The sequence below is a fragment of the Peromyscus eremicus genome, chromosome 15, assembly GCF_949786415.1.
Source record: "Peromyscus eremicus chromosome 15, PerEre_H2_v1, whole genome shotgun sequence".
Classification (NCBI taxonomy): domain Eukaryota; kingdom Metazoa; phylum Chordata; class Mammalia; order Rodentia; family Cricetidae; genus Peromyscus; species Peromyscus eremicus.
The window spans coordinates 36,398,043-36,414,942 of NC_081431.1; the positions used below are offsets into that span (position 1 = coordinate 36,398,043).

The 16,900-nt window shown below is 45.0% G+C and overlaps 1 protein-coding gene across 1 annotated transcript in view; it reads left to right on the top strand.

The window, feature by feature from the left end:
* Brinp2 (BMP/retinoic acid inducible neural specific 2) overlaps positions 1 to 15,358 on the top strand; it is a 47,923-nt gene extending 32,565 nt beyond the window's left edge. The window contains exons 4-7 of the mRNA XM_059281037.1: positions 6,800 to 6,905; positions 10,377 to 10,613; positions 12,409 to 12,631; positions 14,242 to 15,358. Of these exons, the coding sequence (XP_059137020.1) occupies positions 6,800 to 6,905; positions 10,377 to 10,613; positions 12,409 to 12,631; positions 14,242 to 15,358 (1,683 nt within the window). The remainder of the gene's footprint in view (positions 1 to 6,799; positions 6,906 to 10,376; positions 10,614 to 12,408; positions 12,632 to 14,241) is intronic.
* The last annotated feature ends 1,542 nt before the right edge of the window (positions 15,359 to 16,900 follow it).

Sequence of the window (16,900 nt, forward strand, 5' to 3'; positions counted from 1 at the left end):
TGATATTTAACAAGAAAATGTACAGATTGCCCCGAGCCTAACACGGTTGGAGCTTGAAAAGGCTGATTGTTCTTAACAAAACAAAATCATCGACCATCTGCCCCTGCTATCTTTCTAGTTTCATCTCAAACAGTTTTCTCTTTGCCCATCCATCCACTTTTACCCTCCTCTCACATCATGTAATCTAGGCACACCCAAATACCAGATGTTATTAGAACACTCAATCCTCTCATCTCACTTCCCAGGACGTGCTTTCTATTGTATTCCCAATGCCTGGCTATTGACCCAAGTGGCTCTTCCTTCCCTTCTTTGCTCAGTTCAGAAAAGTGACTCCTGTGAAGCTTTTCCTGACTCCTAGCATAGTTAAATGCTCCTTCTCAATGTTCCAGGCACATTCCTCCATTACTGAGCTTGTCATTTGAACTATAGGTGCTCCTAACGTGATTATTTACACAGAAAACTAAGAGATCCTTATAGGAGAAACTGTGTCTCACTCAGCCTTCATTTCCTAGAAGAGTACAAAGCTTGCCACGTTGTGGGTAGTGAGTAAACAAATGTCAAATAATGAGGGAAGGAAGGAACGAAGGAATGAATGAAGTCTTTCTGTCTGTCTCTGAACCATTTTGCATGTGTTAGATAAATCTGCCTAACACACATACGAATACCTATGCATACATTTAGTTGAAAGAACCAGCAGTCTATTTAAGGCATTTGAGTATAAAGGTGGTTTGTTAAGAGTTCTGTAAGGTCAGGTACTAAATTTATTCCAGACGTCTGTGGCTTGAGAAAGGTTGGTCATACTCTCAGCATACTCCTTTGGATTCTTGTTTGGATACTTGTTTCTACTTAAAAAAAAAAAAAAATCTTAGCTTCTTTATAATCCAGCTTCTTTTGTTTGAGAGTTCTGTTCTCTGTTTATCAGACTTTTCTGAATCCTGTTGTTGGACTTACAAGTAGCATCTCTTTGCTGCTGAGCTGCCGCTGGCCCTGACTGAAGGTTATCTTTGTTTTATCTGCCATCAGTGCAAGGACCCCAGCCCCAATCATGATCAAATCCTAGTTCCTGATGTCTAGAAGAATGGGCTTAATCCTTAGGTATTAATTAGCTGAATTTTATAATTATCAACAGTCAAATCCTTTTATAGTTTGGGTCTTCACGTACCTCTGTTATCTTCAGAAAACAGAACTGGTTTAGAGTTGACTTTCAGCTCATATGCCCAGCAGTGTCCCTAGAGTTGCTGCAGTGGGTTCCTAGACATATCCCTTAAGTCTATGATGGAGGAGTGAAAGACAGTAAGTATTCAAAGCCACATCTCTTATAATGCCTATGGAGGGTCCCAGGGCTGCAGCCACTGCCTGTCTCCTCAGAGGAGGGACCACTATCCCTGGAAGCCTTCTTTGGGAACTCTTCCAAGGACACATTGACTGCAAAATGAATATCCAGTGCCCTCTGCACCAATGGCCCTGGGGTTTTCTCTGGGAGTACAATGGATTCTCCCCATAGGATACAACTCAAGAAAACCATGCATAAAAAAGGGATGGTTTCCTATTTTCTCCCATCTCTGCCCTTCCCAGTTGTTAGTGAGGTGTATGGATTTCAAGGACATTCTGCGAGACTAAGGATCAAAGGGCTGTGTTGGTGTCCCTTCTCACAGCTCTGCTCACCTGCTAAGTTTGATCAGTATTGCTGTCAACAGATTCCACCTCTTCTCTCTAAATGATTAGCACTCATAGACCCATTTAGGATAGTCCAATAGCCAGGGTGCACCCTGCAGCACATCCTTTTTTTTTTTTGGTTTTTCGAGACAGGGTTTCTCTGTGTAGCTTTGCGCCTTTCCTGGAACTCACTTGGTAGCCCAGGCTGGCCTCGAACTCACAGCACATCCTTAGAGCTAACAATCCTCTGTGCAGTAGCGCTTGCCATCTGCCTCTTTCTACTGAGCATGCCTTAGCAGTAGCCTTGCTGGGCTCCATCTCATTCATTACTATACCACTGGGTGGGGATGAATGGGATGAGGGTGAGGGCTCTGCTCACCTGCTCTTCCTTCATGAAAGAAAAGTCCTCTAGCACATCTGCCTGTGTTGTTTCTCTAAGGAAACCTGTGGTTCCATTTTACTCTTCCTTAGTAACTTCTTTGCATTAATGTAGAGAAACAGGTGCCCTGCTCCCTCTGGTCTGTTCCTTTAGGAACCAGTAAACGTTGCTCTGTGTTGTAAGGCTTGCCCTGATCAGCACTCGCTTTTGAGGTAGGATTTGTCACGTCTCTGTTCGGTCTGTTTGCATGCCTGTTTTCCTCCTCCCCACACCCACTGTGACAGTAGGCCTTAAAGCAGAAGGGACTCCACCGCACGCACATAGCTCCAAGTCCCTTTACAGCATCTGGCATGTGGCAGGATGTTCAATAAAATGCTTGGGAGGTGAAATGGGGCTACACAGTTTAGAGGGAAGCAAACCAAGTGGAGCTAGGATACTTGGGAATCAGTTTCAGCCCCGAAGCTTGCTGTGTGTGTGACCTTGAGCCGTCATTGAACTCCATTTGTCTCCTCCATAATCTGAGCTACCAACCACTTAACTCACCTGGACCCAGGACTTTCAGCTAATATGACTATCCCTGTTTTTAAAACATGGAAATATTTCCAGGTCCTTCAACCCTAACCACAGCCACTCTTCCCCCTAGCTCCTCCAGACCTCTTTCTTTGTGGCAACCAAAGGACATATGCACCTCCTGAATTCTCTGGAAGCCTTCTGGATAATAAGTCTGGCATCTCTACCAATTGGTTACTGCACTCAGATCCCACATGTTGATAAAGATAATGATTGCCACCCCTGTCCACTCTGCTATGGTGTTGGGGTGATACCAGATAATACAATCTACAGAAAACCATGCAAAGTATGAAAGCTTATATGCCTATATATCTACCTGTAATTTCCTAGAAGGAATCAGCACCACGAGGAAGAGATAGGGCCATTTTCATAGTACTAATTCACCTCTTTCTAGAAGGACATGGAAAGACTTGGTAAGGAGGAACTGAAAAGCCCGTGAGCTAACTGAACAGAGCCAGTCAGAAGACAGCCAGACCCTAGGCAAAAGGGAGTTTCTCACAGCCCATCCTTAAAAGACACTTGGTAAAGCTACAGCAGCCTGTGGCCTGCAATTCACTTTGAAGCCTTTTTAAGCACACACATCTTCACTGTGCTCTTCGTGCTCAGCCCTATCGCTCACCATTAGAAGCCCATTTTCCTCTGCTGTTAGCATGGTAGGTATCCCCCCAGGTAGGGCAGTAGCAATCTGGAAGTGAGAGCAGGGGGAGTAGGGTAGGCTCACTGGATGACGGTTTGCACAGTCTGGTATTATGGAAAATTGGATGCGCTAATGAACCTGAGATACATCAGGGCTTTCTGAAGGCAGGATGGTCTCTGTCAACAGACCAATTAGCACACAATTATGTTCCCCTTCTGAGAGCTTATCTGAGGCACTTTTTGAAATGTGTGTGCCTGAGTGAACTGCACTTTCTGTTACCTCTCTGGGCCCTTTTAATAATCTCCCAGAGCCGCCTGCCCCTTTACAGAGAAATCTACAAGACTGTGTTGACTTGCCCTGCAGAGACAGGGGCTTTTACCACATGGGTAGGAGCAGGGCTACATATCAGCCTGTACTGTTTACCCAAGTCAGTGTCTGACAGTGTCTACGTAAGACCCTTCCCAGGCACCTTTCTTCTTCCTATCTCATTACCTATCCAGGGAGGAGAGAGATGGTGTCAGAACAGGTAGAAATAAAAATAATTATGACTTTGGTATCTAATGAAGTCTGAGAAATCCTTCCTCATGAAGATCTGGCTTGCCACTCTCCCCTCTATCAGGACATGGGTACGATACCAAGGTACTTCCTCTTCATTCTCATCCTGCATCGCAATCACCAAAGGGGAGCTCCTCTTCTCAGTGACCTTCCTGACTGATTGTCTTCTTGTGGAACTGACATTTGGACAAGCAGAGAGAGAGAAAAAAATGACAAGATACAGCCAGCCTCAGTATGGAGAAATGATGGTGGGAAGTTGATGGACGAGTGCTAGGTGGAAAAAGGCTTGGGAGTCAGAGAAAGAACGGGAACGCCTCTGTTGTGGCTATTTCCTGACCTGCCCTTCCCTACACAGGACTTGTTATCTCTTTCTCTGCCTAAAGCTAGTTAGTGAGTCATCAACTCAGGAGTGGGTGGATGAAAAATCCAGAATAACACTTAGCAGTATTTTGGTGGCCAGCTTGAGGTAAGAACAAGCTAGTTTCTCAATGCTATAGCATACCACCTTGTACCTGCCATTCAGCCCAGCCCATTCTCACAGGTTCCACTAAATTGTGCTAATTCTCGGCCATGGCTCTTCTTATGGGGAGTATTACAAAAAGAAGAGACTTGGCCTTGACGTAAGCCTGGCTCTGTCTTCCCAGTCTAGTCTGATCACTAGCCAACTACTCGCTCAGTAGGAAGTATTCAGTACATAGTGTCCACATGGGAAGAGAGGCCAGCCCAAGAAGATCCATAAGAATACTGGAATTCTAGAAACATATTTCTACCAGTCTACAAGTGCCATACAGGCAGGAACTGTCACATTCATCTGTGAGTTGATACTAACTGAATAAAGCAATACAAGACTATATTGAATTCATCCTGGCCCCCTGGGATACAATATATATGATAAGGAGTTGGTCATTTAACTAACCTAGACCCTGTTTTCTTAATCTCTTATAGAAAGATAATGAATGAAAAATTGAGGACATGACAGCTCCTGGGTGTTTGAGAAGGTTTATTGTAGATATGAGGAAAAAAACTGCTAATGGCATCTGGAAGAGCCCAGATTGAACCAGACCAGCAGACTGAACCAGGTCATGGGGAGGAGAGAGCAAGGGAAAGAGAGAAAGGGGGTGGGGGAAGCTGAGGACCAAGAGGCCATGAGCATCCCAGGAGAACGAGAGGCCAAGAGAATGCATGGACCAAGAGGATGCATAGCCAAAATGGCTGAATTACATAGACAGAGAAGTTTAGGGTAGAGGGCGGGGTGAGAAGTGCAGGGAGGAGCCACAGGTACTGAGTGAGACTTGGGAGACCTAATGGATAGCAATACTAATTTCCAATCATTAGATCCCCCCCCCCCAGTATTAGCCTTCTGAGGAGGGCAAATCACTAGCATTTTAGGTGAACTGATCTCTTCAGAATATTGTCTAGAAAGTGATTGAATCCCTTGAATCCTTACTCACTTTTCAGTGCTGTTTTAAGCTCCCAGGATCAGTCCTGACTCCTTGCCCAGGGTTTGTGGTATCATTCCATCTCCCACTTGACAACTTTATTCTTGATTCATTTTCTAAGCCTAGATAAACAGGAGTCCCTCTGTGATGCCCCCTGCATTTGGGGTTCCTTAAGGAGCCGGGCTTGTACCTATGTACTTTGGAGCATGTGCTGTAGATCCCAATGTCTTTCTTTTTGAGATTTTCTTCTTAAAATAAATTTCCTATAACTCCTCTACTGTCTACTTCCTACTTATCTTTAAAGACAACCCAATCATCAGTGGTATTTCCCCTGTTCTTTTTGTTTTCCGTCTGCCTAGGGATGTGTTTCCTGTGACATAGTCTTTGGTCACAATTTGCATGTCTATCAGTCATCTGTAATCTACCTGCCTCCTTGAATGACTCATTATATAGCTCATATATCATTGTGCCTATCTCCCAAAAGACTGGAACACATTACTCATACATTCTCAGGTTCACTGCTTACTTACGATATTCCAGATTCGGCGCTAGCCGCTATTGACATCATGGCAAGTGAAATAAATAGGAGCTTACCTCTGTAGACTCTAGCATGGGAACCAGGTGAGGATCAAATACTCGCAGGAAAGGTTGTAGAACTGCAGCCCATGTGCCTGCTGCAAAGCACAGGTGCCTGGAGCTACAAGAGAAGGTCAGCAGTGCCAGGTAGAACCCCGGAAGAACTCCAGAAAGGCACTCTATGAATGTTTGATGAATTGTGTGGAATTGAGCAGGGGCTGCTCAATAAATACTCCTTGATTGGTTGATGGATTGTTGGCAAGGACTTTGGAGCTCCTGAGAAGAAAGGGCCTCAGGTCCCCATCATTCTTATTACATAATTATTTCAGTGAATTTCAAGTCTCCCATTTTTCATCTTATACTTTAAACATCAGAGAAAACTGATGGGCCAACTTTATAATATTTTAAAATATGATGTTTGGAATATTACATGGCTGTAAGAGTTTATGTATATTTAATATACTAACTAAAATATGCAGTAATCCCATAGCTGATTTTCTCTAAGGACATCTCGGCACTGAGGTGGACTGAAATGTTTAATACTAATAATAATACTCCTAGCTACTCATATTTCTCTAGTGCTTTTCATAGTTAGGATCTCCAAAACCTGTGAGCACCCCATCAAGTGGATGCAGCTGGCTCACTCACAGGCTAACAGGGACCATCTCTGGCCCTTTGCCTCCTTCAAGTTGGTGTCTGCCAACTTGAAGGTCTCACTCCATATTCAACTTCCTGGTTACACATTTTGTTTGCTCCCCTCTGGAAGGCTCTCTCAGTCACATGCAACTTCTGCCACCAACCACATAGAAATGATGTTCACTGACCCAGAACATGCAAACTAAGTCACTTTGCATTCCCAGTGTAGACAAATGCAGTTCTTTGCTCAGAGAAAGGACAGAGAGTCTCCAAGTGGATGGCTAGAAGGAAAAGGCAAAGAGACACCTTCCTCTTGTTTTCTGAGTCTATAGCTTATCTCTTTTTCTCTAGGTCACAGAGACCAGGACTGGGCCACTGGGCTGCAGCAACTATGACAATCTGGACTCGGTCAGCTCTGTCCTGGTTCAGAGTCCAGAGAACAAAGTTCAGTTACTGGGTAAGGAGCTGCATGGTGGTTTCATACTGGTGGAAAACCTGGATCCCTGAAGAGAAAGGGAAGATTTGAGTTTCTCATTTGAATATGTTATTGGGGGTCAGGGTCTGGGATAGGTGTGTCCAGGCTCTTGGTCTCTTATTTATGGTACTGAAATAAGGACTCATGTTTTACAAAATGAGCAAAGTAACTTTATTCAAAGCAAATCAACAGTATAGATCAGAAATTACCAGAACTGGCAGCAGGCTACCTAAGTGAAGGTGCTCAAGGACCCAGATTATTGTGTGGCCTTCCTTTTATGGTGTTCAAGAGAAGGAGGAGCTGGTTACTAGGGGCATAGTTTGGATGGTTCTATACTTTGATATATAGATTCAGTTCCTTAACCATTTTTTTTTCTACTGTGAATGTTCCTTCCCATAATGCATGTCGTTTGAACCAAATGTGTGCCAATTATGCATAGGCATAGGATGTTAAGTAATGGATTCTCCCTAAAAGTTTACTTGGGGACCCAGTTTTACCTTATTGAACCTATGCTCAAGCCCAGTCTAGGCCACATTGTTCTTGTCACTTCATACCCAGACATAGTGGACCACAATTGAATAGAATGCAACTTTGGTGGTTGTCAAGAGGAAGAGAATGTGCTCCATTGTTCAGAGCAGGGTGTGCATGCAGCTCTTTGCAGGTGAGGGTTCTATGGTGCTAACACTTTCCAGGTGCATTGCTTGGAGTAGGGTGTGTGTGTAAAGCACAAACAGGTAAAAGACCTAGGCTGCCAATTGTATTTTGACTAGAAGTGTGTACACAGCTCCTAACAAGTACAGTCCCAGGTTATTAAGTTTATGCTTACCTGCCTCAGCTAAGTCCTTAAGACAAGAATCTTCACAAATGTTAGGACCTGTGTGTAGCAAATTTCCATCAGGCTTTTTTTTTTGGGGGGGGGGACTTCTGAGGATTTGCCCCACACCCATGACACTTGACACCTAAATACTTCCATTGTGTTTCTTTTCCAAACCTGTATTATCCTGTAGGGATCAGACATACAGCCTTGTAAACCCAGGACTCAGCCAGTGATTGCTTTGGTTATCAAAGGCACACTAAGAAACGAGTGGCCTTCGCATAGCAATTGTAAGTTCACTAATAGGGCTCACTCTAGCTCAAACTTTGGGTCTACTGATCTGCAACCACAACAGAAGAGGGGCTCTTACTTTCCAATTCCCAGTCTGGTTTTTCATGAGAGCTTCAAAGCCAGGAGCAGCATACAAGAGGAATGACGAGAAACATTTGGACTGGAGACAATGGACAAAGCAGAGAAAGAAAAAGAAAAAAGCCACTGTTGGAGTCCCAAAGAATGGGGGACAAGTAGAAATAATTAATCCCATCTGTTCCTCAAATGTTTTAAGGGAAGAGCTATGCAAACTGATTCAGTAGAAAAGTTCATTTTTTCTAAGAGCTAACTGACTTGGCCTCTGTTTAAGATATTACTATCCCAGCATCAGAAAATCAATAGCCCTCACCCAGGATCTACGATATCAAATTTCAAGCTATCTGAGCCAGAGGCAACCAACATTGCTTTAGGAATTAACAAATATACAGTAAGAGAAGTAAAAAACCTACTAATAGATACTCAATACAATTAATACCTCTCTTCTCCTATGTCCCTATACAAGCTGGATTTGTGTCTGGAAATTAGCAGTGAGTGAAGTTCAAAATGTCTGGTGGTTCATTTGCAATAGTTTATGCCATTTAATTTTATAGCCTATCACTCATGCAGACATTGCTCAGGGCACTCACTTTATAGCAATGGGAAATGTTCTGGTGAAGAGGAGGGAGGCAATGGGAGAGGGAAGGAGACCACTTGAAGAGAATAAGTGTTGAAAGGAGGTATGTGGATAGGGTGTGTGTTTTGATGAGGGACTTTCAAGTGCCATGGTGGACACAGAGTCAAGAAAGGGAAATTTAGGAGCCAGGAAGAGTAGGAGGTAGACCTCAAGTGAGAACAGAAAATATCCTAGCTGCTGACAACTCTCAGGTGTAGTGTGAGGTCGGCTGAGCCTGGGACGCACACTGTGAGCTCTTTGATTTTTCTGCCAAGGACAAAGTCATGGATGTGGAAATGAAAAGCCTACATTTGAGGAAAGAGGATCCTCACATTCGGGGATCCAATGCCTCACTTTCCTGGCAGAAGGTCTAACAATATCACTACTGGAAGAGCCCCTGAAGATCTGAGCCACACTCAATCCATCCATACTCCCTATCTCTCCTCCATCCTTTGTAAGTGTCCAACAGCTCTCTTACCTGTGGCTTAAAGCCAGTGCCTATCCAGGCCTGATGGTCTGATGCATCTTGAGGCCCAGTGTACCATCCTACATTCATATTTTCTTAAGAATTAAATTAGCTGGGCAGTGGTGGCATGTGTCTCTAATCCCAGGAGGCAACGGCAGGTGGATTTCTGCCAGCCTGGACTACAAAGCAAGTTCTAAGACAGCCAGGACTACACAGAAAAACCCTGTCTCAAAAAAACAAAAACAAAACAAAACAACAACAAAAAATAAAGTCAACAACAACGAAAAAACCAAGAGTTAAACTATACTGAGATAGGCAACCATTCCCAAGTATGCAGTACCACCTGGTGAAGTAAGGGTAGTGATGGACACCAGGGCTGTGACTTGAGGGGGTCTCTGTAGCCTTTGGCTTTTATTTTCTCATTAAAAAAAATCTCAATATGAAATTAGGCGTGGTGACACACACTGATAATCCCAGCACTTGGTGGAGCAGAGGCAGGAGGATCAGAATCCATCATCAACAACATGAGGAATGTGAACCCAGCTTGTTTTAGGGAACAAAATAAAACAGCATTACCACCTCTGGGATGGAGATGACCCTGAAGAGTCACTACCAACTATATCTAGAAAGTACTTGATTTAGTACCTGGCCACTGTAAACGTATAGTGCCTATCCCTAGCTCATAACCAGAACATTTTCAGCTATCCAGGCTGGCATGGGAGGCCCAGGAAGGATAGCATTTAGTAAATGTCCGAGCATGCCTACTGCCAACTTTGGTGAAACTATAAGGAGAATGGCTAGTGGAGGCAGAGCAAGTCTTGCTGTCTCCCCCGGGAGGGCCTTAAGCTCTAATTTTATCTGAAACACCTTCCTGTTTCTCTCCTAGAAATGCTGATGTGTAGTCAGTAAGCCTGTTCTTATGATATGCACGCTCTCTCAATTTGGCTGATGTGAGGAGTCTGGCTAAGCCTTGGGCTTTGATGCTCCTCCTCTGCATATTCAGATCCTCCCCCATCTGTCAGGGGGGCTAGAAAAGCTCTCTCTCCCAACCAGCTCAGCAGGATCAGACCCTGGGGTGACCATTCTCAGGCCCAGTCAGCAAAACCCTGTTTGGATTCCTGTAGCCTTGGGTGTGAGAAACTGAGTCCCACTGGTTCTGCTCAGTGATTCTTGGATTCATCCTTTCCCCAGGCCTGCAGGTGCTGCTCCCCGAACACCTGCGGGAGCGTTTCGTGGCTGCAGCACTTAGCTACATCACCTGCAGCTCTGAGGGTGAGCTTGTCTGCAGGGAGAATGACTGCTGGTGCAAGTGCAGTCCCACGTTCCCAGAATGCAACTGTCCTGATGCTGACATCCAGGCCATGGAAGACAGCTTGCTGCAGATCCAAGACTCCTGGACCACTCACAACAGGCAGTTTGAAGAGTCAGGTAAGCAAGACAACTAGCCCAAGTGTCCCCCCCCCCCCCTCACACACTGAAGAGTAGAGGCTGTGAGGGGCCAGAACATGAGAACAAATCTGACTTGGATCCCAACTTACTTTTTTTGAACTTCTAAGGAAAGAATAATTGTATGGTCACCAAGAGTCTTAAGTAGTGTTTTTTTCTTCATGCAAATAACCATAGTGCCTAACTTTAGATATATGTGTTAAGGACTTAATAAGCTCAGATAAATATCATTGAGAACATAAATATCATTGTCTGTCCTGCTGGCGACTGATTTCATGGTGTCTAGCATAATGTTTGCACATGATAAATATTTGCTGAGTATATGAAGTGTATATAGAATGGTCTAGTTGGTACCCAGTGGAAACCAAACCAACTGTTGTTGCTGACATAGCTAATTATCAATGCCATCTTAGGTCCTGGAGTCTGAGGGGTTAGTTTTGCTTCTTGCCCTATACTGATCAACTTTCCCTCCTTGGCTTAAACCATGCAGTTCCTCAATGCTATGATATCCTCATCTTTAAAAGAGTGTGATAGCAACAGGTTGGTGCAAGGAGCTATTAAAAAAAATCAAGTTCCAGCCCCCAACCCCATGCTTTGGGCTATAAGTATTAGGATATGTTTTATAATACAACTTTAGTTTTTACCACTATGAGATACTACAGGTGAATAAATGAGAATGTCACAGACCTCTGCCAGGTGATTAGGTGGTGGCAGGCCCCAAGGCAAAGCAGAGAAGAAGGACTTGGGCATGAGTTCAGAAAGCATACCATACCCAGGACATTCAAAAGAACTCATACTTGGAGCTTGGAAGTACTCATGATGTTGCTTCTATATTAGCTACAGGGTAAAATGCTTATGTGACCAGGAGCCCAGGAGAGCAAGAGTATCTTAGAGAATCAGAGAATAGGCTGTGGAGGAAGAGGCGAGGCTCAGGGACTAAATGTTTCTAAGATTTCTGAGCTGGGTACACTACCTTCTCTGTGCTCACATTTGCCCATCACTGAGCCTGTTTACCTCTTTCACTGGTGAGTGCTCTGAGTATTGTGGAAGAAATTTGGTCAAAGAGAGACAGAAAGGGAGTGGATCAGGATAGGAGGGGACGGGGAGGAGATGAACTGGGAGGAGTAGATGTGGGAAACAGTACTCAGGATATGTTATTAGAGAAAAAAAAGATTGTTCCAGGAGTAAGTTACCTGGAGAAAAAAAAGGAAAAGACACATCCCAAGGCTATTAGTAAAAGCGGGACTTCTAGGCATTTGAGGTGTGACAGATCAGTTTGGAAAAATCGAAGATTTAGTGGAATAAGAACAACAAAAACAAAACCTCAGAAGCAGGGGCTGGAGAGATGGCCCAGTGGTTAAGAGCATGTTTTGCTCTTCCAGAGGACCTAAATTTGGCTCTTTGCAACCATGTTGTGTCATTCACAACCACCTTTAATTATAGCTCTAGGAGAGCTGCCCCTTTTTCTGGTCTCTGTGGGCACCTACACATATGTAGCACACACACACAAACACACACACACACACACACACACACATACACACACACGAGTAAAAATCTAAAAATGAATGAATTTTAAAAAAAGAATCCTGCAGCTACATTTTATGATATGTTAATTTTCAATAAAGCCATATGTAATTTAAAAAGCTAGTACAACGGATGTGAAGTCTCTTTTGTATACAGTGACTGTGAGGGGCCCCCGGGACTAAGGAACCAGCGATCTGTATTCCCAGGACTCTACATAGCTTCTGCTCAGATCCTGTATTTTTGCCCACAGAAGAATTCCAGGCCCTGCTGAAGAGGCTACCCAGTGACCGATTCCTGAACTCCACAGCCATCTCCCAGTACTGGATCATGGACACTAACGTCCAGCACCGCTACCAGCAGCTGGGGGGCAGCTTAAAAGTCCTGTTAAAGAAGATGCACCGGATAGTCCGCCGCCTCTTCAATCTCTGCAAGCGCTGCCACCGGCAGCCTCGTTTCCGCCTACCCAAGGAGAGGTGAGTATCCAGGGTTCAGATCTAGAGCCCAGCACTTCCTGGCCATAGCTGCTGAGGCTAAGGACACTGTGGCCGACATGGAAGAATAGAAAGTGGTGACACGTTCAGTCACTCTGGTTCTGTGACCTTGGCCTCTTTACTTGTCCCTTTCAATCATCAATTGTGTATGAAGAAGTTAAGGGAGCCTTGTGTTACTTTTATGCAAATTAGAGTAGATTCAAATACTATTCTAGTAACACCAGATTTCTCACTTGCCCTTTTCCAGTTTTCTAAGTCTTCTAGTGAGGAAGAAGGTTGAGTTCAAGCTCATCTACAAATTGCCAATGATGGGAAATAAACACACTAGATTGTTTCCAACAAGTGACTCTCATCCCTTGTCTGAGTCACGGGAGGGAGGAAAGCTGAGGCCTAGACTCTCTTAATGGGGTGGGAGTGTACTGTGATAGGAATCCACTTATTTATTCACTCATTCATACATGCAGCCATTAAAATTGTATTAGATCTATATTCCGTGCCCTGCTGTTTAGCTATAGAGGAGGATACCATTGGCAAGGAGAGATTTAGCAAACATGTAAAGACATAAAAAATTTAAAATCCTGATTGTATTAGCCACTGAAATTAATGGGGGCAGAACACCAATCAAAAGGACATACATTTAAAAAAAAAGAACAAAAACATAAGACAGGATAGTTCCCAAGAGGCCGAGGCTAGAGAGAAAAACCTCCTAAGAAAAGGAAGTCTTGGACAGCTTGTGCAGGAAAGGATAGGAAAGCCTGGACTGTGTAGGTGAAACAAATACCCTGAGAAGTGTAGCTACCCTGACAGCAGCCCAGCCATGGCACTGACTGGGCCTCAGGGAAGGCAGAAAGCAGGAGTGGAGAAGACAGACCAGCAGGGTTAATAAGATGGTGCATTTTATTTTAGCAACTAATTATTAAATGCCATCATGAATGAGAAACAAGCTCGCTCCCTGAGAATGTGTTAGTGGACAGCACAGGACCCCTGTTCCCACTGCCCTCCCAGGGAAGCCAGCTATCAATAAGGGCTCCATAAAGCCATAGTGAGTTCACACACATACAGTTGCCATGGATTAAACCAGAACATAGTGATGAGACAGTTACTAGAGTTGTCCTTTGAAGGAGACACTGGAAACAGCCGATTTTAATGAGGTAGCTAAGAGTTGAAATCCAAAGTTTAAGTAAGCCACAAAAAATTCCAAGTCTTCCTCTAAGACGGATAAAGCAGGAAATAAGGAGAGACCCTTAGGTGGGCATGAAGTTGGCAAGAATACGAACTGTTTAAAGAGCTATGCTATAGGGAAGGCTAAAAAGATAGATTTGATTCAAGACATTGAAAAGCCTCCAGTTTTGAAAAGAGGAATGACTTGAAAGAAATTTAGCCTGGCTGTTTCCAGAACAAGCCTGATGTCAAATCTCTCTGGTTGGTCCACTACATAGAGTTCCAGGTTTAACTCAGTTGGTCCAAAGTGGAGCACCAGGGTTTTCACTACTCAATCAACTTGTGACTTTGATCTTTTTATTGCCTCCCCCAGCCCCCATCTACTAGTCAGTTCCCTGATGACTCTCACCCCTTTGTTTGATCTCTTCAAGATCCCTGTCTTTCTGGTGGAACCGAATCCAATCCCTTCTCTACTGTGGAGAAAGCACCCTTTCTGGGACCTTCCTAGAACAGAGCCACAGCTGCACCTGTCCCTATGACCAATCTTCCTGCCAGGGCCCCATCCCATGTGCCTTGGGTGAAGGGTCTGCATGTGCCCACTGTGCTTCAGACAATAGTACTCGCTGTGGGAGCTGTAACCCTGGCTATGTGCTGGCCCAGGGACTGTGCCGGCCAGAGGTAGCTGAGTCTCTGGAGAATTTTCTGGGGTTGGAGACAGACCTGCAGGACTTGGAGCTGAAGTACCTGCTGCAGAAGCGAGACAGCCGCATTGAGGTGCACTCTATCTTTATCAGCAATGACATGCGTCTGGGCAGCTGGTTTGACCCTTCCTGGAGGAAGCGGATGCTGCTCACTCTGAAGAGCAACAAGTACAAGCCTGGACTGGTGCACGTGATGTTGGCCTTGTCCTTGCAGATCTGCCTCACTAAGAACAGCACCCTGGAGCCTGTCATGGCCATCTACGTCAACCCCTTCGGGGGCAGCCACTCTGAGAGCTGGTTCATGCCTGTAAATGAGGGCAACTTTCCTGACTGGGAAAGGACTAACGTGGATGCAGCTGCCCAGTGCCAAAACTGGACTATCACTTTGGGGAACAGATGGAAGACTTTTTTTGAGACAGTCCATGTTTACCTAAGGAGCCGAATCAAATCCCTGGATGACAGCTCCAATGAGACAATCTACTACGAGCCCCTGGAGATGACTGATCCCTCCAAGAATTTGGGCTACATGAAAATCAACACCTTGCAGGTCTTTGGCTACAGCCTGCCCTTCGATCCGGATGCCATCCGAGACTTAATTCTACAGTTGGACTACCCATATACTCAAGGTTCCCAAGACTCCGCACTCTTACAACTCATTGAACTCAGAGACCGGGTGAACCAACTCTCTCCACCTGGCAAAGTCCGGCTTGACCTTTTCTCCTGCTTGCTCCGGCACAGGCTCAAGCTGGCCAACAACGAGGTGGGCAGGATCCAATCCTCCCTGAGAGCTTTCAATTCCAAGCTGCCAAATCCTGTGGAGTACGAGACAGGAAAACTCTGTAGCTAATGGGGGAACTCCCCCAGCACTGGTCAGAGAGTTGATCCACACATTCAGGGTGCAAAGATAATCGGAGTCCTCACCTCAGTGCCAACAGGATGCTTCTCTGAGACTTTCAGCACCTGGGAGATGGGAGCTCAAGGCTTGGACTGAAGCAGGCGAGAGACAATGAAAAAACAGCCACTGCACACGTGCACAAGTGCATACAATACCCCCGCCCCCACCGCCCCCCGCCCCCACTCACAGGGAGGCCACAGCTCAGCAGCCTCAGATCTGTCAAGTTGGTGCTCTCAAAAATGAATGCATTTGAAGAAGAGGCAAGGAAGAGATAAAGAATCAGCTACACCAGGAAAGAAAGGAGCGAAAATGCTTTGAAGTGGTTCTTGTCATCCAGGATAGCAAGAGGGGACACCCGTGGGAGGGGCGGGAGACCTCCCCTCTGTGGAGTCACTTTTGTATTCTTTTTAACCAGATTTCTTAAAATGTTGTCGTCGTGTGACTCCCTGCATCGGTTCTTACTTTTTGTACACTGACTCCCTGCACCCTGGAGGCCATGGGCTGATGGCTTCTGGTGCCACTTCCTTAGAAAGTGTGCACAGTGCTATGGTGGAGGAGCCAACAGGAAGGGCAGGCCACAGCCTCTTTGCTCACTCCTCACTTCCCCCTCCCCGCCAGACCCCTCACCTCCTTGGCCTCCCCAGTTTCCGAGTTTTGACTTGTTCCAAGAGCCCCTCCCAGCTCATCCGGCGCCCTCTTCCCACAGCACTTGTCTGTCCAAGGAAGCAGTTTTGTCAAGTTAGAGACAATATATATGGAAATGTTCTTTTCTAAAAAACAACAAAACAAAAAATATTTATTTTGTGATTGTTTTTTCTTGTCAATCTGCTCCAGTCATATGAATCTCTGAGTAAAATTTTACTTGATTTAATGCATTTTAAAGACCCTTTTTAGTGGGAAAATGAGAGAGAAATGAGAAATATAGTTCCTTGGGTTGTCTGAATGTTTATTATTATTATTATTATTATTATTATTATTATCATTATTATTATCATCCTGTGTCTGAGAGGAGTGTCCGCAGATCATGTACATTGATGCGGGAGGCTAGTTCATTGGTGTATGTATGTGTTAATTTGTGCCTGTGTTAACTCAGGTATGAAGTGTGTGTGTGTGTGTGTGTGTGTGTGTGAGAGAGAGAGAGAGAGAGAGAGAGAGAGAGAGAGAGAGAGAGAGGGAGGAGGAGGAGGAGGAGGAGGAGGAGGAGGAGGAGGAGGAAGGGAGAAACATTAAATGGAAATGGAGCAGAACGCTTGAGAGTCAGCACAGGCCCTGTACCAGAATATCCCATCATCATGTCGTCATGTCAGAGGACTGGAAGGTCTTACTCACCAGAAGCTGCAGTCTTACTCCCAAAACCTGCTGAGAGGGCCCTGTTGTCAGTGCTCCTATGGGCAGCAGCAGACTCTCCCATGTTCTACATATTATGGTCTGGGATCACCCTTTAAGGAACTTGACGAAGATACAAATGTGACATTGGTCTCCTCTAGTCTGTCT